This window comes from Aedes albopictus, chromosome 3 (genome assembly GCF_035046485.1).
Source record: "Aedes albopictus strain Foshan chromosome 3, AalbF5, whole genome shotgun sequence".
NCBI classification, from domain to species: domain Eukaryota; kingdom Metazoa; phylum Arthropoda; class Insecta; order Diptera; family Culicidae; genus Aedes; species Aedes albopictus.
This window is the reverse complement of record NC_085138.1, coordinates 352,180,379-352,202,563: the sequence shown is the minus strand read 5'-3', so window position 1 is coordinate 352,202,563 and position 22,185 is coordinate 352,180,379. Positions and strand designations below refer to the sequence as shown.

Genomic DNA, 22,185 nt, shown 5'->3' with positions numbered 1-22,185 from the left:
TTATAGTAACTCGCTTGGTAGTTGATCCGCTCCAGCATAGCAAAACATATTGATATATGTTTCAAGAGATTTTGGATACACTGGCCACTTCTCCGGATGTTCTGGAAATCTTGACTCTCTATGAAATTGACAGCTATTTGACCAGCTCTGATACCTAGCTTGCGACATGATTGCATGATTTTTCATATGGGCCTATATGGCAAAAAATATCAACGCACGGTTATTCAACACGATCATGCTATGGGTGGCTGGTTTGATCCTCGGACGGTCGGTTTCTTTTTCGCAAATTTCTTTACGCATATACGAAGAGATGTTTATTGTTGAGTTTATTCCAATCCTTGTCAAATATTTGATCCCGTATACTCGGGATGTTTTTATTTCATCGAAGCTTAATTTTTAAGCTGAATAACGTTTTATACAGCGGTACATGTGTACTTTTTATGAATTCTTGTTGAAGTTTTGCGCGAAAACCGAAGAGTAAACAGTTCGACGTATCCGATTGCAGTCTGTTCAAGAATAAGAATTCGTTCAAACTCAAGCAGCACGTTTTTGAGGGTTTTGATCTAGCTTAGAATGAACTGATTTTTCCTTCTTATATTTTTTCATGGATCACCCTAACTTAAAGCTTTTTTTTCAGCTCTTGTTACGAACGCGAAGCGTGAAGTACATTTGAATCCACACAATTCGGATCGAATTCCTTTCCAACCATTTCCTACAACTAACCAAGCGAGCCGCATCATAAAACCCCAATCAAATTCGAACAATCATGACCTACCACAATATAATAGGGCCCGCGATTATAAACGTAGAGCAGAGCGGCAATGTTTATCAGCATAACGAAGCAAAAGCTATGCGGCTGAGGGACTCGACTGACTTTGAGCAGCATGATAAAATAAACAATCTGAAGCGACACCCGATGGAAACCATACCAATAGCCTAGCAGATCGGTAGCATTCTAAATGTAATCAAAATCCATCATTGAACTTGATCTTGAAAATTAGGTCAGCTGAGCATCGGGATCGTGCAAAATATGAATGGTAGATCTAATTCTGTACAAATACAATCAAATCATGTAGCTAGAGAGATTGCTCAAATTCAGGAAAATTCTCTCTTCGGAGAAGAAAATATTTCTCCTGTGAAAACACGAAAAACCATGTACCCGCGAAAGATCATTCTAGAAATCTGGCCGCTCATATATTCATGTTAAAACACGTACTGAAAGTGTAAATGTGTAGATCGTAACGAGAGCCGCTATTTCATCATCCTTTCAGGAAAGATCATGTGTAATTTTTGGTAGGCCCTGCGGCTATAAAAGAGGAAGATCAATAAAGACGACAGTCAGTTTTGTTTTTGGACTCCACACTGGATACCTCCCGGATAAGTATTTTGCTACTCAAATTCCTTTGATCCTGAACATGCACTTGCGAAGCTTAAATTATTCTGATCACTTGATTGGATAATTCAATCCTTCTAAAGTGTTGATATTTAGAATCGTGGAAGTCTAAGTCATTGGATCGGTTAAACTTTTTCTCACTCTGGTAAGCCAAGGTTCCGAATGCGAGAAACGTTGGCATGAGTCTAGAAAAGGCCAGTTTGATTTTGATCCAAGTGTAGAGGCACTTATTTCTCACTCTGGTAAGCCAAGGTTCCGAATGCGAGTAACGTTGGCATGAGTCTAGAAAGGCCTAAGTGCTCTACACACGATTTTAGACGAGTCCCAAATCATTGAATCTATCGAACTTTTTCTCACTCTGGTAAGCTAGGGTTCCGAATGCGAGAACGTTGGCATGAGTCTAGAAAAGGCCAGTTCGATTTAGATTCAAGTGTGAAGGCATTTATTTCTCACTCTGGTACGCCAAGGTTCCGAATGCGAGTAACGTTGGCATGAGTCTAGAAAGGCCTAAATCCTAACACACACGATTTGGACGTTCGATTTTAACTATTCTCCTTCTTGAACCTCCTAACCTGAGTGAGTAGTATCGGTGTTCGAAAGTAACGCGTTCCGTCTAGTCTGTTGGTTGGCACGCACGGAATGTAATACCGTATCCCTTCGCAACGGTACCGTGAAACGATTGTGGGTTTCGTCATCCTGATCATCGTTGATTCATCATCGCGATAGCTGTGGACAAGAGTGCTGCTGGATTCAGTAAGTATTTGGTCTAGTCCCACCGCAAGAGGAACACCACACCCCGATCGTGCTGCCAATTGGAAGATTGCGCCCCGGTGCCATCGCCAACAAATTTGGTGGCTCCAGAGAGGAGGAGCTACTGCCACCAACATCTTGGTGGCCTGCCTGAGAGGAAGGAAAATCGAACTCCAGGAGCGCGCTGAAAAGTGGAAATCGACACCGAGTCTAGTGTGAAACAGTGAAGAATATTGAACACTGAATATCATCAAACCGTCGTGAACCTTGTCGTGAACAGTGACAAGTACTGAAGAAAAAGAGTACTTATGGATTATGTTTGCTGAAAAATAGTGCCGGAAAGTGAATCTGAAATCCGCAATAAAAATTGTGGAAGACTGTCAACGTTAAGCATAGTGAATTAACTGGTTGCTAAGTGGGTAGAAGTCAATGCCAACGAATAGTGTTTTTTCGAGTTGTAACGTGGTTTACTGTCGCCAAGAGTGCAGTCTGAGTGTTGTGCATAGTCACAAGTTATACGGTTACAATTCTATAGGATCCGAACTGTGAACTGACATTCACAAACTGGTCTAGTCGTGCCATAGTGACTAGCGCCCTTTTCGGGAAGGCAAATTAAAGTGAACTGAATAATCACTGAAAACGAATAATCAAGAATAATGTTTTTTCGAGTTGTAACGTGGTTTACTGTCGCCAAGAGTGCAGTCTGAGTGTTATGCATAGTCACAAATTATACGGTTACAATTCTATCGGATCCAAACTGTGAACTGACATTCACGGATAGTGGCAAATAAGCCTATACAGGCAAGGAAACTCGCGGTACAAGTGACACAAGTGTGCAAGGAACAAGAAGAACCCAATTCACGATAACCAAGTGAAAAGGAATACGAATACCCAGCAATCCAGAACAAAGAAGAAAAATAAATCACGATTGTTTTTATGTGACTGACCTGAACAGGTCTAGTTGGTCTAGTCGTGCCATAGTGACTAGCGCCCTTTTTTGGGAAGGCATCATTGAACTCGATATCGTGAAGAATATAAGTGAACAGACATTCACAAATCGGTCTAGTCGTGCCATAGTGACTAGCGCCCTTTTTGGGAAGGCAATTAGAAGTGAACTGACATTCACAAGTAGAAATTTGGTCTAGTCGTGCCATAGTGACTAGCTCCCTTCGGGAAAGGCAACATTGAACTCAACGATATCGTGAAGAATATAAGTGAATTTACATTCACAAATTGGTCTAGTCGTGCCATAGTGACTAGCGCCCTTTTAGGGAAGGCAATATTGAACTGAACAGTCGTGAAAAATTAGTGAAAGTGAACTGACATTCACAAGGTTTTGGTGGTACGAGATACAGCACTGTGCAGACAGTCTTGGACGGCGACTTTTATGCAACGAGGCTTGAGTGAACTCAAGGAAATCCCGAAGCTAACCTGGGAATCAGCAAACATGTCTACAAGGTTCGTATTGAACAAGAACGGCCATTGCCGTCTTTGTAATGAGGATGATACAGTGTGTGATATGGTATGTTGCGATGAGTGTGACCGCTGGTTTCACTTAACGTGTGCAAAGCTGGATCATAAACCGACTAAACAAGAAAAGTTTTTATGCGTAAAATGCACACAATTGGAAATTGAACGCAATGACCTGCTCGACAAGCTACAAAAACAAAATCTGTCAGAGCATATAAATCAATCGATAAGTAATGCGTTAGCAAGAAACAATGATGCAACACCATATTTCAAGAGACAAGGCCTAATTAAACTTCCAGCCTTCAATGGAGCTCCGCGTGATTGGCCAAAATTCAAAAATATTTATGATGATACTACAATAGAAGGAGCATTCACTAATTTGGAAAATTTAAACCGGTTGGAACAAGCGTTGAGTGGATCTGCAGCAAAATGCGTTGCAAATTTGATGATAAGCGCAGCGAATGTCCCGCAAATCATTAAACGACTTGAAGAAACTTTCGGAAGACCTGAAACTGTTTATAAGCAGCTGTTAAGCGACTTGATGAAAGTACTTCACCAAATACGAGTAAACCCTGTTGAGTTATCGGACGCTCTGGATAATCTTGTAACAAACATGGAATCGTTGAAGAAAATAGACTTTTTACGTGACCATCGCCTAATTGAAGATATCACGAAAAAGTTACCATTTAATTTGCAAATCAGTTGGACAGAAGTGGTGCAGCGAAATCAATCACAACCCACACTGATTGATCTGAGCAAGTGGTTGAAACCACATGCATCGACACTTCGATTATTGTTACCCACATCTGGAACATCTAGAAATGTAATGCCAGCGACACATCCTGCAAAATCTAGAATACATGTTCACACTAAATCCAACGATTTATGCAACATTTGCAATTTAAATCATAAAACTCAGCAATGCAACAAATTAAAAACTGCTAACGTTAATCAACGTAAGGAAATATTATCGCAAAACCAACTCTGTTTCTCTTGTCTTGGAAAAGGGCATTACTTAAGGTTTTGCCCCAAAAAGACGGAATGTAAATTGAATGGATGTAAAAGCAAGCATCATCGATTATTACATCAACCTAAGCAACAACAATACAAATCGGAGAGGAATAATCATCATGGATATAAAAAGGATGTGTACTTTCAAATAATACCTGTAAAACTGAGCAACAAGGACAAAGTCATCAATACATTTGCATTTCTGGATCCGGGATCATCACTCAGCTTGATCGACGAAGCCATCGCAGATCAGTTGGGGCTTGATGGAAAATCTGATCCATTATGCCTCACTTGGACGCAAAATTTATCAAAAGAAACTCCGAGTAAACGAGTTAACATTCAAATACAAGGGAAAGGCAAGCAGTACGTCATGAAAGGTGTTAGAACAATTCCGGACTTACAACTGCCAAAGCAATCACTGAAGATCAAGCACATCAAAAAACGTTTCAAGTATTTGGCAGACTTGGACATCGACGGATATCATGATGCAAAACCAACTATATTAATCGGGCTGGAGCATCCCCACCTCCTGATGACAACTGACAGAAGACACGCTGATGAAAACTCTCCTATGGCAGTAAGAACCAAACTCGGTTGGCTGATTTTTGGTAAGATCTGTAGGGAAGATGATTATTTTTCAATGTCAATTAAAGAAGAAAAGGAAGCAGAAAATCTCTCCAAAATGTTAGAAGACTTTTGTTCGTTAGAAAATTTTGGAGTTAAAATCATTGAGGAGCTCCCTAAATCAAAAGATGACGAAAGGACAGAGAAAATTCTTAATCAAACTCTCAATTATAAGGATGGACATTATGAACTAGGTCTTTTGTGGAAGAATGATAAATCTAGTTTTCCTCCAAGCTATAACAATGCCCTGAATAGACTAAAATCACTAGAAAGGTCTCTAATGAAGAACCCAGAATTAAAAGATTGGGCAAATGAAAAATTTAGTGATTTCTTGGAGAAAGGTTACGCTAGACAGCTTTCACCTGCAGAGCTGATGAGTGAGAATCCCAGAATATTTTATCTGCCTCATTTCATTGTCATTAACAAGAATAAGGTTCCGCCAAAGCCACGAGTTGTATTCGATGCAGCGGCAGAAGTCCAAGGAATATCATTTAATTCCGAACTAATGACTGGTCCTGATAATTTGATGGGACTTTTTGGAGTTCTCTTGAGATTTAGAGAACACAGTATTGCAGTATCTGGAGATATTATGGAAATGTTTCAGCAAATTAAAATTATAAAGGAAGATCAGTATGCTCAACGATATCTCTGGCGTAATTGTAACCCAGATGCACAACCGAATATTTATGTCATGGAATCCATGATATTTGGCTCAACTTGTTCACCCGCTTGTGCCCAAGCAGTAAAAAATTATAATGCTAAATTATTTGAAAATCAATTTCCAGTTGCATCTACTGCAATTGTCAACCAACATTATGTGGATGATTATCTAGACAGTTTTTCAAGCATGGAAGAAGCAATTAAAACGGTTAATGAAATAATAAAAATTCATCAGTATGGTGGATTCTTTATAAGAAATTTTATTTCAAATAAAAATAAATTGATTGATCACATTCCAAAAGAAAGAGTTCAGATAGTAGAAACGAAACAATTTGAACATAAAGATTCAATTACCGAAAAGGTACTCGGAGTGTTTTGGAATATTAAAAGAGACTCTTTGCAATATCGAGTCAAATTTGATAAACTGGGTGAAAACATATTAAGAAAAGATCAAATGCCAACAAAACGCGAAGTGCTTTCGTTTGTAATGAGCATCTATGATCCACTAGGGCTCATATCAAATTTTATTATTCATGGAAAAATTTTACTTCAGAGATTACATAAAGAAACTTCTGACTGGGATACTCCTATCTCTGAGAGAGCGTTTAATCAGTGGAAATTGTGGCTACAAATGATGAATCAAGTTTCGAAAATTGAAATTCCCGGGTGTGTTACACACCCATCAGCAGAATATTACGAATTACACACATTCGTTGATGCTTCAGAAGATGCATTTGCAGCCGTAGTTTATTTGAGAAATAAAACTAATAATGGAGCAATGGTTACGTTGATAGCAGCAAAATCTCGAGTTGCTCCATTAAAGAAAATTTCAATACCTCGTCTAGAACAACAAGGTGCCGTACTTGGTACTCGTTTAATGAACACAGTTAAAAAAGAGTTGCGCTTGAATATATCAAGAATCATAATGTGGACAGATAGTCAAACTGTACTAGCGTGGATCAATATAGAGAGTAGAAAATATAAACAGTTTGTAGCTTATCGCGTTGCTGAAATTTTAGAAACAACATACATGGATCAATGGCGATATGTTCCCTCAAATCAAAATCCTGCTGATGAAGGAACCAAGATTGTTAAGAAAAACCCAAAGTGGTTTTCTGGTCCATCATTTCTGAGTGATAATGAAAGAAATTGGCCATCCAGAAATAAAATTGGACAAACAGTTGAAGAAATCAGAAATTATGTTTCTTTGCACAATAAGTTAGAGAAATATTCTTTCATCAAAGACGATCATTTTTCTGACTTTTGGAAATTGAAAAGACATGTTAACATATTCAAACAATTCGTTAAATGGATTGTCAATAAAGGAAAACCATTGCATAAACTCTGCTATGAGGATATGGTTGAAGCAGAAAATATTTTATTTAAAAAGGCTCAGTGGGAATGTTTTAACGATGAAGTCGTGTCTCTTACAAATGGTAATGGAATAGATAAATCAAGTAGACTTCGTGAGCTCAATCCATTTTTGGATCAAAATGGAGTTCTTAGAGCTAAGGGCCGTTTAGAAAAGGCAGTATGTCTGTCTAGAAACGCTAGAACTCCAATCATACTCCCATATGAACATTATATATCTTTTCTGGTAGTCAAAACGTATCACGAAAAATATTTCCACTATAACGACAATGCAGTTATTGCTGCCATCCAACAAAAATATTGGATCCTCAAGTGTAGATCATTATTGAAAAAAGTTAAGAAGTATTGTCAGAGATGCATACTAAATAAAGCAATACCATCTCCTCCCATGATGTCCACCTTACCGGACTTCAGGACTCAACCATTCATTTATCCTTTTACAAACACAGGAGTGGATTATTTTGGTCCACTGGAAGTAATGATTCGAAGATCAGTTGAAAAAAGATGGGGTGTAATATTTACATGCATGTCTAGCAGAGCAGTCCATATTGAACTTGCAGAGAAGCTTGATACTGATTCATTTTTTGTTTGTCTTCGTAATTTTCAAAATCGCAGAGGCAAGATTAAACACCTTTTTAGTGACAACGGAACAAACTTTGTTGGAGCAGCTAGAATTATTAAAACGTTAATTGACGAAATCAATGAAAAAATGGATAATGGAGAGGCTGCAAAATTGGATTTAAAATGGACATTCAATCCTCCAGCTGCCCCACATTTTGGAGGTGCATGGGAAAGGTTAATCAGAATTATTAAGCAATCCCTCAATGTTATGCTGCAAGCTAACAATGGCAAGATACCAAAAGTGGAGGAATTAAGAGCTGCCTTGATTCAAGCTGAATTTATTTTAAATTCGCGTCCCCTAACCCACATACCAGTCGATAATATTGAAGATGAAGTTTTGACACCATTTCATATTTTAATAGGAAGAGCAGGAGAGTATGTCCCTCCTTACGATACGCTTGATTGGAGTTTGAATCAGAAGCAATGCTCAAGTGTAATGGAATATGGGAAATATTTTTGGAACCGTTTCAAAAAGGAATATATTCCTACATTAATTAAAAGAAACAAGTGGAATAATAAAGTCGATCCTATAAAAATTGACGACCTTGTGTTGATTGTCGATGAAAAAATGCCACCTGGATCTTGGTTAAAAGGTAGAGTTATTCAAGTTAATACTGCTGACGATGGTCAGGTTAGATCAGCATTGATACAAACGAAAAAGGGAGTTTATTCTCGTCCAACTACAAAAATCGCTGTAGTGGACGTGAATGGGATGAACATAGAACCGATTAATGAAAAATCAACCAACTCCAATTTAAGAACAAAAGAAACAGAGAAAAACAATAGTGTTTTATTAATTTCATGTGAAGAAAACAAAGAAGAAAATCAAAGCACTATGAAAAAGAACAACGCAATGCTGGGAAAACGTAAAGGAAATCAGAATATGAAGCACTTGGCAAAAAGAGCTAAAGGCGATATGGACAACAAACATGAAACAAGAGAAAAGTTGCATACCAAATCAGAAATCAAGCAAAGAGCTTGGTTATCATTGGTTGTAATATTGTCTTTTATTGCATTAATAGCTGGATTTGAATCTAAAGGCTTAATTGCTTATGATTGTGCCAATCCCGAGGTGAATATGACAAGCTATTCTCTTCTTGATGTGGAATCATGCGTTCCACATATGAATAATTTATCTTCATCTCAAGTATCAATTCAAGTATTACAACGAAATGTCAGAACAACAACAAGGGTATTTCAATTAAACATTGTGGAGCATTCTCACATGTATCGGAATATCAATATGGATACTCTTATATAGTGAAAGAATTTAACTCAGAAGAATGCAGAAAGGTGCACGCATTGGGGACCGTTGCACTTACACATGACAGATTGATACATGAATTGAAATTAAATACCACAACTCATGGAGAGACACTTATTATAGGAAGTTTATCAGGAAGTAAGTGTTTCGGTGGGACTTATAGTACACCCTTTTATACATGGACAAATGCATTGGTATTTTATGAGTACGAAATTTCTTTGTTTGACTACATAGCTCATGTAGACATAGAAAATGATCAAATTTCATTGAGGAATGGTCTGTATTGTCCCTATTCACTCGGACGTTGTTTGGACTCTGAAGAAGGATATTTAACATGGGACTTGAATTTGAATAAGTCATGTGAGGATACTGAATTCGAAGTTATCTATGAAGGGTTGGTTAACAAAACAATGAATTCAGAACCAGCAGTTCATCTTTCTACAGCAGTAATATATAGCACAATTTCCGAGTCACAAATATTTTCAATAAAAACCCGGAAGTTAACGAGGATTTGTGGGTACTCAGGATTTACAACTGATCATCCTCGTATTCTCATTATTGAAAACAGTGATTTTAAGTCACCGTTCTCTAAAAAGGTAGAGTCAGGAAAAAATTTAGACCTATTCACATATTTCAACTCGAAAATAACTATAGTGGAACACTACATTGGACAAAATTTGAATGATATTTACAACATGGTAATGACTGAAATGTGTAAGTTGGACCGAACTATAATGGAAACCAAACTAACCCTCGCACGATTGAATCCGAACGAATTCGTTTCAAGTATTATGAAAGGAAACGGCTATACGGCAGTCGTGGCAGGAGAAGTTCTTCATGTTTTGGAATGTAAGCCAGTGTATGTTACTCCCAAAGCGTCAGAAAGATGTTATCAAGAGTTACCAGTGAACTATAATAACATAACCATGTATTTAGCCCCAGTAACACGTATATTACAAACAAGAGGCACAGAAATAGATTGTACTCCCCTGTTGCCTGTTAAGTTTAAATTTGGGTCTCGGTGGTACACAACTGATGGGAGATTGAGAGAAAGCACAAGCCCAAACAAATTATCAACTAACATTGTCACAAGCTGGAACTATACACCGCTACCAAACTTGATGGAAAGTGGAGTATATGATTCTGATAATTTGGTTAAAATGAGAAACATGATATATGAGCAAGGGGAAAAACGTGCGGCCTCCGCAGTTGTGTACAAAATAATGGCTGGACAGCATCCAAACAGACAAGGATTTCAATTTGAAGCTATGATTTCCGAAAAGGTATTGGATAATGTATTCAGCAAATATTGGAAGAAGTTAATATCTTGGACTACTTGGCTGGGCAATCTAACATCTACTGCTATTGGTTTATACCTAATAGTGCGTATTATTAAATTCTTCGTCGATACACTTATTCATGGAAGAATTTTATATGACATATATGGATTTAGTTGGAAGTTAATTGCATCATGCTGGGATTCACTCACTAGTCTTCTATCTCACAAGAAATTTATGGAAGAAACCAAAAAATTCACCAAGGAAAACGATAGAACAAAAGACCTGGAATCAGTCAAAGAGAAAAGCGACACTAAACTAAATGAAAATGTAGAAGAGCCATACAGAGCCAGTATGTATCCAACAATTAATAAGATATAGTTGTTCAAGATAATAAGATCAATAATAGTAATAAGAAAAATAATTACTATACTTTATCATAATCAACATTGTAAAGGAAATGTTTGGAAGATCACTTCGCTTATCGAAAGATACTAGGTAAATCTCCCCGGTAGATTTACGAGGGCCGGAATGTTACGAACGCGAAGCGTGAAGTACATTTGAATCCACACAATTCGGATCGAATTCCTTTCCAACCATTTCCTACAACTAACCAAGCGAGCCGCATCATAAAACCCCAATCAAATTCGAACAATCATGACCTACCACAATATAATAGGGCCCGCGATTATAAACGTAGAGCAGAGCGGCAATGTTTATCAGCATAACGAAGCAAAAGCTATGCGGCTGAGGGACTCGACTGACTTTGAGCAGCATGATAAAATAAACAATCTGAAGCGACACCCGATGGAAACCATACCAATAGCCTAGCAGATCGGTAGCATTCTAAATGTAATCAAAATCCATCATTGAACTTGATCTTGAAAATTAGGTCAGCTGAGCATCGGGATCGTGCAAAATATGAATGGTAGATCTAATTCTGTACAAATACAATCAAATCATGTAGCTAGAGAGATTGCTCAAATTCAGGAAAATTCTCTCTTCGGAGAAGAAAATATTTCTCCTGTGAAAACACGAAAAACCATGTACCCGCGAAAGATCATTCTAGAAATCTGGCCGCTCATATATTCATGTTAAAACACGTACTGAAAGTGTAAATGTGTAGATCGTAACGAGAGCCGCTATTTCATCATCCTTTCAGGAAAGATCATGTGTAATTTTTGGTAGGCCCTGCGGCTATAAAAGAGGAAGATCAATAAAGACGACAGTCAGTTTTGTTTTTGGACTCCACACTGGATACCTCCCGGATAAGTATTTTGCTACTCAAATTCCTTTGATCCTGAACATGCACTTGCGAAGCTTAAATTATTCTGATCACTTGATTGGATAATTCAATCCTTCTAAAGTGTTGATATTTAGAATCGTGGAAGTCTAAGTCATTGGATCGGTTAAACTTTTTCTCACTCTGGTAAGCCAAGGTTCCGAATGCGAGAAACGTTGGCATGAGTCTAGAAAAGGCCAGTTTGATTTTGATCCAAGTGTAGAGGCACTTATTTCTCACTCTGGTAAGCCAAGGTTCCGAATGCGAGTAACGTTGGCATGAGTCTAGAAAGGCCTAAGTGCTCTACACACGATTTTAGACGAGTCCCAAATCATTGAATCTATCGAACTTTTTCTCACTCTGGTAAGCTAGGGTTCCGAATGCGAGAACGTTGGCATGAGTCTAGAAAAGGCCAGTTCGATTTAGATTCAAGTGTGAAGGCATTTATTTCTCACTCTGGTACGCCAAGGTTCCGAATGCGAGTAACGTTGGCATGAGTCTAGAAAGGCCTAAATCCTAACACACACGATTTGGACGTTCGATTTTAACTATTCTCCTTCTTGAACCTCCTAACCTGAGTGAGTAGTATCGGTGTTCGAAAGTAACGCGTTCCGTCTAGTCTGTTGGTTGGCACGCACGGAATGTAATACCGTATCCCTTCGCAACGGTACCGTGAAACGATTGTGGGTTTCGTCATCCTGATCATCGTTGATTCATCATCGCGATAGCTGTGGACAAGAGTGCTGCTGGATTCAGTAAGTATTTGGTCTAGTCCCACCGCAAGAGGAACACCACACCCCGATCGTGCTGCCAATTGGAAGATTGCGCCCCGGTGCCATCGCCAACAGCTCTAGCAACTAGTAACCATTACTCGTAACCAAGTGAAACGACCTTTTCGTCCAATTTAATCATTTCGGTTCGATGCCTTTTCGACGATGACATACCGCCCAATTGGACAGGAACGGATTGGAATCCGGCAAAATATAAGAACATCCCATTCACTGCATATATGTACATATGTTGTTTTGTATGGTATATCCGTTAGGTAGGTGCACCGAACGTCACGAAATATGGATAGACGAACGAAGACAGCCCGTCTCCTGGTGATATTGCGCCTTGGCCTATCGCTTCTGATGCGGCTGCCACCGCCGCCGTCGTCAAGTGGTGGTGGATCCACACGTCTCTTCTCCTATACTAGAGGCAAAAAGATATTTCGAATTATTTTTAGCCCGACTCACTTGGAAATTCGTGTACGCTCGTCCGTCCGTAAGCCGACCACGCTGGCTGGATTGAATTAGGGTTTTCGGATTGGAGTGGAAATGTGTATCTATCAACACGGCAGAATCGGTACCTATGTCTTTGAGTTTTGGGTTGAGTGAGAGCAGGCTGTTGTTTGGATTTGGGCCCGGGTTGTCCTTGATATTGAAAACATAACATAAAACAAACAGTGCGGGCCGACTCAAAATTGAACCAAGCGTGAGGATTGCTTGCTGGTCTATGCGGCCTTGGTGGATTGAGTAAAATAAACTTGTCCGGGAAAACATTCTATAATCGTAGTTTCAATCGATTACTATCTACCTTTAAAACATTCTAGTCTAGTCTAGTCTAGTCTAGTCTAGTCTAGTCTAGTCTAGTCTAGTCTAGTCTAGTCTAGTCTAGTCTAGTCTAGTCTAGTCTAGTCTAGTCTAGTCTAGTCTAGTCTAGTCTAGTCTAGTCTAGTCTAGTCTAGTCTAGTCTAGTCTAGTCTAGTCTAGTCTAGTCTAGTCTAGTCTAGTCTAGTCTAGTCTAGTCTAGTCTAGTCTAGTCTAGTCTAGTCTAGTCTAGTCTAGTCTAGTCTAGTCTAGTCTAGTCTAGTCTAGTCTAGTCTAGTCTAGTCTAGTCTAGTCTAGTCTAGTCTAGTCTAGTCTAGTCTAGTCTAGTCTAGTCTAGTCTAGTCTAGTCTAGTCTAGTCTAGTCTAGTCTAGTCTAGTCTAGTCTAGTCTAGTCTAGTCTAGTCTAGTCTAGTCTAGTCTAGTCTAGTCTAGTCTAGTCTAGTCTAGTCTAGTCTAGTCTAGTCTAGTCTAGTCTAGTCTAGTCTAGTCTAGTCTAGTCTAGTCTAGTCTAGTCTAGTCTAGTCTAGTCTAGTCTAGTCTAGTCTAGTCTAGTCTAGTCTAGTCTAGTCTAGTCTAGTCTAGTCTAGTCTAGTCTAGTCTAGTCTAGTCTAGTCTAGTCTAGTCTAGTCTAGTCTAGTCTAGTCTAGTCTAGTCTAGTCTAGTCTAGTCTAGTCTAGTCTAGTCTAGTCTAGTCTAGTCTAGTCTAGTCTAGTCTAGTCTAGTCTAGTCTAGTCTAGTCTAGTCTAGTCTAGTCTAGTCTAGTCTAGTCTAGTCTAGTCTAGTCTAGTCTAGTCTAGTCTAGTCTAGTCTAGTCTAGTCTAGTCTAGTCTAGTCTAGTCTAGTCTAGTCTAGTCTAGTCTAGTCTAGTCTAGTCTAGTCTAGTCTAGTCTAGTCTAGTCTAGTCTAGTCTAGTCTAGTCTAGTCTAGTCTAGTCTAGTCTAGTCTAGTCTAGTCTAGTCTAGTCTAGTCTAGTCTAGTCTAGTCTAGTCTAGTCTAGTCTAGTCTAGTCTAGTCTAGTCTAGTCTAGTCTAGTCTAGTCTAGTCTAGTCTAGTCTAGTCTAGTCTAGTCTAGTCTAGTCTAGTCTAGTCTAGTCTAGTCTAGTCTAGTCTAGTCTAGTCTAGTCTAGTCTAGTCTAGTCTAGTCTAGTCTAGTCTAGTCTAGTCTAGTCTAGTCTAGTCTAGTCTAGTCTAGTCTAGTCTAGTCTAGTCTAGTCTAGTCTAGTCTAGTCTAGTCTAGTCTAGTCTAGTCTAGTCTACACGCAGAAAAATCTTTTTTAAACTCAAAAAAATCCTGTGTAAAAACAACAAAAACAATTATCGTTTCCCGGCTTATAATTTTATTTTTTGATTTCAAAAATAAATATTTTTTGGTTTAATAATCAAAATTGTTGTTTTTAAAAAGTCAGCTGTCAACATCTACAAAGAAATTTTTTGTTAAATTTACAATTTTTTTAATGTTTTGGTAAAACAACAATGATTCTAAGCGGGAATCGAACACACACTTCTAGAATGCTGATGAATTATTGCGCGTTGTTCATTATAGCCACAACTGCTCTTGAAAATTGATCAATAAATGTGAATCACTTTCTACGTTATGGACGCTTGACGCTTTCCGATATTGCCCAAACATCATAAATTATCGGTTAGCGTGATTTTCCTCTATGGTTGGAGGTGCCAACAACGCTCAAAATTTGGCAGATAACACTTACAAAGTTGCAATCTTTTTCGCATACACTAGTGTGTCAGCTGCCTGCCATTTAGACGTGAACATTTTTTGGATTTACAATATTTTTTTAGAATCAAAAATAAAAAAGTATTTCAAACAAACAAATATTTTTTTGAATTTACAATTTTTGTCTCGTTTAGCTGTCGTATTGAAAACAACAAATTGTATAGTTGAATGAACAAAATAAAATTGTAGAATTTAAAAATAAGTCTGTTTATAACAAAAATGAGCTTCAAAAATATATTTTTTTGATTCAATAAGATGAAATTTCTCTGCGTGTAGTCTAGTCTAGTCTAGTCTAGTCTAGTCTAGTCTAGTCTAGTCTAGTCTAGTCTAGTCTAGTCTAGTCTAGTCTAGTCTAGTCTAGTCTAGTCTAGTCTAGTCTAGTCTAGTCTAGTCTAGTCTAGTCTAGTCTAGTCTAGTCTAGTCTAGTCTAGTCTAGTCTAGTCTAGTCTAGTCTAGTCTAGTCTAGTCTAGTCTAGTCTAGTCTAGTCTAGTCTAGTCTAGTCTAGTCTAGTCTAGTCTAGTCTAGTCTAGTCTAGTCTAGTCTAGTCTAGTCTAGTCTAGTCTAGTCTAGTCTAGTCTAGTCTAGTCTAGTCTAGTCTAGTCTAGTCTAGTCTAGTCTAGTCTAGTCTAGTCTAGTCTAGTCTAGTCTAGTCTAGTCTAGTCTAGTCTAGTCTAGTCTAGTCTAGTCTAGTCTAGTCTAGTCTAGTCTAGTCTAGTCTAGTCTAGTCTAGTCTAGTCTAGTCTAGTCTAGTCTAGTCTAGTCTAGTCTAGTCTAGTCTAGTCTAGTCTAGTCTAGTCTAGTCTAGTCTAGTCTAGTCTAGTCTAGTCTAGTCTAGTCTAGTCTAGTCTAGTCTAGTCTAGTCTAGTCTAGTCTAGTCTAGTCTAGTCTAGTCTAGTCATTTTTGAAGATAGTGACTAATTTCATGAAACTGAAGCTTTCACAGAACGATTGAGTTGTTAATTGGAAATGTGTCATTGATTAGGGCGATTCAACCGAACTACCACCAGAAATTTACGATGAATAATTGATAACACTTTAGCAAATCCCAGCATGATTCACATACTGTGGCATTGAAATTGCTGACTGCAGTCGACAAAGGATTATTCATGAATGGTGCAAAGTGGCCACTTTTTCGTCACAAAACAGCAAAGGTGTGTCCAAATATTATGGACCTGTGATGGAATGACGCAAATGACACTTTAAAAAACAGGCCCACCCATATGGCATCGGTTTCGTTTGAGAGAATCTAGCAGGGAGGTGTGTACTACATGTTTGAACAATCAATTCGATAGGAACTTGATAATAGTCATATGTTTGAAAGAGTTATTATTCGTGAGTATAGCTCGTCGCCATCATTTTAAAATAGCTCAACAGTTGCTGTTAATATTTGTGTCTGCAATGATCGTAACATCACCACAAAAGGTGATATTGTTCAAATAAATAATTAAAAATAAATGTTTGCAAAATCTGCCAAAACCACTGCTTCGTCAGTGCTGTTTGGATTCAATTAAATTGAAACAATTCCGGTCGTAGCTCTGCATGGACAGATCAATAACGGAAGCCGAAGGTAAATTACCGGTATAAAAGAATAGAGTGAAAACAACAGTACATACAGACGTTCATCATATGATGGTCTATGATGCGCTGCACTCGCTCTCTGATGAGAGAAAGAAGAAAAAAAATGAAAAACAGAAAAATGACTTGCAAAGAGCAAAATAGAATTGATTGAAAACTTTTTAATTAACCTGACCAGCGAAAGTTCCAGTTGTGCCAATCAGAACATATGTGAACCGGACTCTTTCCATTAATAGCCATTACTATAAAACTACAGACAAACAAACGTAACACTCTTCAAAACGGCTTGGCACATGCATTTAACAATCAATTCAAATTTCATTTGGTTTGCGCGATCGTTCCATCAGAGGCGCTTGTGTTCGATCGCTTTGACGTTTGCCAGTGTACACGTTGCTGAATGATGCAAACGAAAATTACAAGCAATTTGTGTAGTAGTGTGCGTGTCAGCAAAACGTCAAATCGAAATCCATCATGGCCGACACTGTCGCGCGCGGTTCTACCAACAGGTAGCAGTGTGCTCATGAAAATGACACCGGGCAAAAGTTTTTGATGAATTTCCTCTAAGAGTTACGTCTGTTTGTCTGTGATAAAACTAATGAATTAAGGTCGATGGTGCAGGTGAAAACGGCTGGTTCAAGATGAAATGCAATGATTTCAATACAAGTTGGAAAACCGTCCTTTATTTAAAGCTTGTTTAATATTGGATTGTTCACTAAATTGAAACGACTTTCAACATGCAAATAAAACAGGTACCACAGGTCGACAACTAACGGGATCAAGCTTCAACTTGGGAGTCGTGGGTTCGATTCCCTCAAGAGTTCTTTTCATAATTCAAGTCTTAACTTGTTCATCAAGCACATGCTTCTGTTGTGCACATGGATGTCAAAGCGTTTTCAACACTTCCTCTCCAGTAGATACCATGATAAGTATTCCATCAAACTGAAGCCTGTCAAGTTGATGTTTGAGCTGCCCCAAATGGTATGGTGAGCATTAGCATCACTGCCAACAATTTGTTAAAAGCCTTTTGAAGTGCAATATACGATGACTTGCTTGAAAGCGGTAAATAGAGTGACCCCACAATTTATAAATCGGCAAAAATGGCCACAGTTTATGGATCACTCATTTGATCAACATGGTGATTCATAAATAGTGTTCAAAATTAAGGTAATTCATCGGTGTGGGGTACAATAAACGTATTTCCTGTTGAGGTTTCCAACAGATACATCGATTGTGATAGCACATATGTACATCCCTAGTGGTTAGTTCAGAGATGAGTGTAGCAACGATTGCGTTGTTGACAAGCACACATGCTCGAGGCATGACACGCGAGTTTGCCATTTCATTTGTTTATCTGTATTAACGAGAATTTTTGCCCTACGCTAGTTCATATCGGGACCACGCTTTACTTCCCTTCCTGAGGAAGAACTCACATTTTTGTGAGTTTGTCGGGAGAGGGATTCGATCCCAGGTCCGCTCCACCATTTCATTTTTATTGATAGTAGCAAACACCGGATTCACAAGGCCTTCTAGATAGAAATTCCCCTTCGAACGTAAGGTTCTTGGACTTACGCCACTTGGGATGTACCATTTTGCATAAGTCTGCAAAGATTGATCGTTGCTGTTCTTTTATGCTGAAAATTCATCTGAGCTATCCTAACCGTAGCCACTACCCAAACTAGGCAAGATCAAACTCTTTGCAATCACAGTACAGCAAAGAACAGCAACAATAAAACCACATCAATAGCGTTTGGAAAACAACAAAGGCGAGGATACACGGAATACACTGTGTAAATCGCATAATGCGCAACCATTTTGGTGAAAATGTAAACTAATTAACAACATCTTCATAATCCCGCCCTTATTTAGCCTCAAGTTTGAGACTAAAGAAGGGCAGCTGGGTGTCTCGGAGAAACACAAGGTCCTCTGCAGCTCTGGTTTGCGCAGTAAGGGAAAATTACTGTAGACTGTGCCCCTGGTACTCCACAGGCTCCGTTAGCAGTTAGATTTTTATTATAGACCCCCCTAGCCATTCATTTCTAGGCACGGTAAGCAGGGATGCCATAAAAAAAAACAGATTTATCTGTACTATACAGATTTTTGAGCCTCCGTACAGATTTCGTTTTACAGGTATTCTTCGATATAACGTACCCTCGATATAGCGTACCCTCGATATAGCGAATTCGATATAACGTACATTTTGCTTCGATATAACGTACAACATTGAAAATTTTGATTTTTCCCAGGAATAACCCTCAGATAAGCTACGAAACCACTCAAATCAATGTTTTCTTGCAGTATTAACCTTGTTATCTAAAATTAGCACAAATTGGGGAAAAATCTAGTGTACGTTATATCGAAGCAAAATGTACGTTATAACGAAGCACAAAAAACGAAATTACTTTTTCGTGAAAACTCATGTTTTTCATTACTGGTTTTGTGAATTTCACCGAAATCATTATTTGGGGTTAATTGCACGTCGAAATCATCAATATTAGCATAGAAAATATTAAATTTTTCTCTGCTTCGATATAACGTACACTTCGATATAACGTACAAAGAGAAAACTTTTTTGTACGTTATATCGAAGATTACCTGTATATGAAATACAAATTTTTGAGCAAGAGGGGCCATTTTATTTTTGTATGAGATACAGATTTTTCACCAAAATTTTGAATGAGATACAGATTTTTGGAAATAGTGGTAGAATTTTCAAAAAATCATCTGGCATCCCTGACGGTAAGCATCACACCATGCACTAGGGGTCACCTGTTAGTCAACTCTTACCACCGGAACAGCCGATCAGTAGTGTTATTCTTAGCCAATTGAGACAATCGCTACCGATAATACACAGCTAATTCTTCACACATTTTACTGACTATTTACAGCAGTTTTAATTTTGCGATGTCATCAGTAACAACAACTACTGTAAACCGGGGTCAAATTGATCAGCGGGGTGCAATTGATCATTTGGACATTGTAATTGCATACCAGGAACTTCTAAGCGTCGAACTGATCTCAAACTTCTTACCTCATCTAGTTCATAGATGTCTAGAGATAAGTTTAGACTTTTATTTGTTTAGAAAAAAGTTAGTTTTGCCTTACTTTTTTAGGAATTTGCAATGTATTTCTCACTTAGCTGAAGTCATTGCTTCTAAACAATCGATTGCCACGAGGACTTCCCGTATTTTTTTTTGTTTTAACATTTTTGTGGGGCCTTGGTTGGAAAGTTATGAAGCTATTCTGAATATGAATAAGTTGATTTTTTGACGAAAAAGTCATTTATTGTAACAAAAATCACCTATTTCGAAGAAAATAGCCTACCTTTCATTTTAAGTGTCAAATTCACTAGTTGTAAGATTTTTGACAGAAAAGCAAAATTAAGTGGATAAGGATTTTTATCTTTTCAACCGATGCTGAATTGTATACTGATCAATTTCGCCCAAAAGTGGCATCCTCAATTTTTGGTTAATGTCACCCCTTGGTCCTTCCTGGGATGGAACACAGGTATTTACATTTGTAAGTAATCTTCTTCTTCTTCTTTTTCTGTATGGCTCTACGTTCCCACTGGAACTTAGCCTGTCTCTCTCCAACTTAGTGTGCTTTGAGTGTGGAAGTGTCCAAAGTTATGAATTGGAGGGCTTTCTTTGCCTACCATTGCATGAATTAGTATATTGTGAGGCAAGCACAATAATACACTATGCCCAGGGAGTCCCCGACCGGAACGGGAATCGAACTCGCCGTCTCCGGATTGGCGATCCATAGCCTTAAACACTAGGCAAACTGTAAGCAATAATCATATACTTCTTCATTATTAAATGGAAAACGCTTTCCGGGAGATGGAGAATTTGAGAATATATCTTCTCGCCATACGAAAATCACTGCTACAAATTCAGTATGTACTCCACCGGGTGTGCCCAATTCCAATTCTTTATCGCCTTATTAGCCATACATTTCGCTTCGAACGTGTACCTCTGTTTATTTTATGTGAAATTTGGTTAAATAAGTTATCCAGCTAACCATTGATACGATTGTAACAAAAGTACTCATACTTCACCAGTAAAACAGATTGCCATCCTAAATCCTTAATATGGTACTTGCATACGAGTTACACTACAGTAATACGAAGAAACCCACTCCAAACTAAACTAGCTATAGCTCCCCAAATAATCACCTTTGATAATTGCATTCGAATCACTTAAAACCGTTGAATCGCTAGGCGCACTTTTGCGGCTAATTATTGCACACTGGTTCGCTTTTCACACACCGGCTCCAAAAATTTCCTATTTTCGTGTTGCTCTCCAACGAACGACGTTTGCACACTTTTTTCGGCACCAACACAAAATCTGCGATGGCCTTAGGTCTCGAATTCGAACCAGAATGGGCGGTAAATAACGCACAGATTTGCTCTTCAGTTTCTTCTTGGATTTTAACCAACTTCACTGCGCACACTGCAGATCGAACACAGAATTAGTTGAAAAATTACACCATGAATATCAATCAAAATTATTTCATCTAGCAATTTCCAACACTTCCAACCGATAGCACTCAATCTTGAGAGGAACGACTTTTCAAGACTACCTTCCCACGGATTGATAACCGAACCACCGATCAACGCGAACGTCCACTGCGAACTGAAACTGAATTCGAAATGGATTCAATCCACAAGCTTCGACCGTACCAAAGCAAGCCACTCTCGTCGTCGCGACTCGCGAGTACGAGTCGATGAGCGAAGGAAAGCAAGCAGCTGATCATTTTCCATCAAAAATCCACCCACCCACCATGGCACTGATGCGCTGTGCTAAAAGCGAACGCGAGTGTTCGGTCGGTGGGTGGGTGGTGGGTGGATCGACAAGCCGGCTGCAGAGCAGCAACACGCGCAAGAGAGGCAAAGCTCTCTCGATTTCACGAAGTGCGCGTTTTGTTTATGTTTTCCCCGAATATGGACTCGGCTCCGGTTATTGCTTGTAAACAGAGAGGACGGCTGGTGGTTTCCGCTCGGCTCACCTCAACGACCGGTGCGCGCCACGTGCTTCGGTTCGTTTCGGACAGCGTGGAAAAGCCGTGAGAAAGAGCAGGCGAAATTTTTACTCGTTCTCTCTCACAGTCAAGGCGACGAAGAGCAAGGGCGAAGAGCGAGCTTTCGATTTGAAAAGCTGCACGTTTACTGCGGGCTTTATCCCATGTGGAGATGTACTTTCAACTTCATATTTAATATTTATTTAGGTTGGTTCATAATGAATTCGTCAAAGCGTTTTACTTGAGAGAGTTAATAAAACACGGCTGTAGTCTAAAAAACAAATAAAAAGTTTTATTCAACTGTTTGGTCTACTAAACAATCGTTTCTTGGGTAAGTGTCACTATAATAGACAGTCGTAGGTTAAAACAATAAACTCCAATCTAAATACTCCCTCTTAACCTACGATGCCAAGCATTTTCTTGAAATTTTCATGAACTTGCTTTGTTCATTCATTTATTAAGTAAACATCAAATTCATGATAATACTGAATCAACAATTTGCCGCCATAATACTCGATTTGCAGCTGCAGCTCTCCAACGTCGGTC

At 38.7% G+C, this 22,185-nt stretch overlaps 2 protein-coding genes across 2 annotated transcripts in view; one reads left to right on the top strand and one right to left on the bottom strand.

The window, feature by feature from the left end:
- Nucleotides 1-21,281, bottom strand: part of LOC109408804 (cAMP-dependent protein kinase catalytic subunit PRKX) — a 310,362-nt gene extending 289,081 nt beyond the window's left edge. Inside the window, exon 1 of the mRNA XM_062855277.1 lies at nucleotides 20,795-21,281. The gene's annotated coding sequence lies outside the window, so the exon portion shown is untranslated. The remainder of the gene's footprint in view (nucleotides 1-20,794) is intronic.
- On the top strand, nucleotides 636-21,371 carry LOC134290900 (uncharacterized). The gene is made up of 3 exons (XM_062858125.1): nucleotides 636-1,381; nucleotides 1,971-6,774; nucleotides 21,166-21,371. The coding sequence occupies exons 2-3, from the start codon at nucleotides 3,531-3,533 to the stop codon at nucleotides 21,369-21,371; spliced, it is 3,450 nt and encodes a 1,149-aa protein (XP_062714109.1). The 5' UTR covers nucleotides 636-1,381; nucleotides 1,971-3,530.
- The last annotated feature ends 814 nt before the right edge of the window (nucleotides 21,372-22,185 follow it).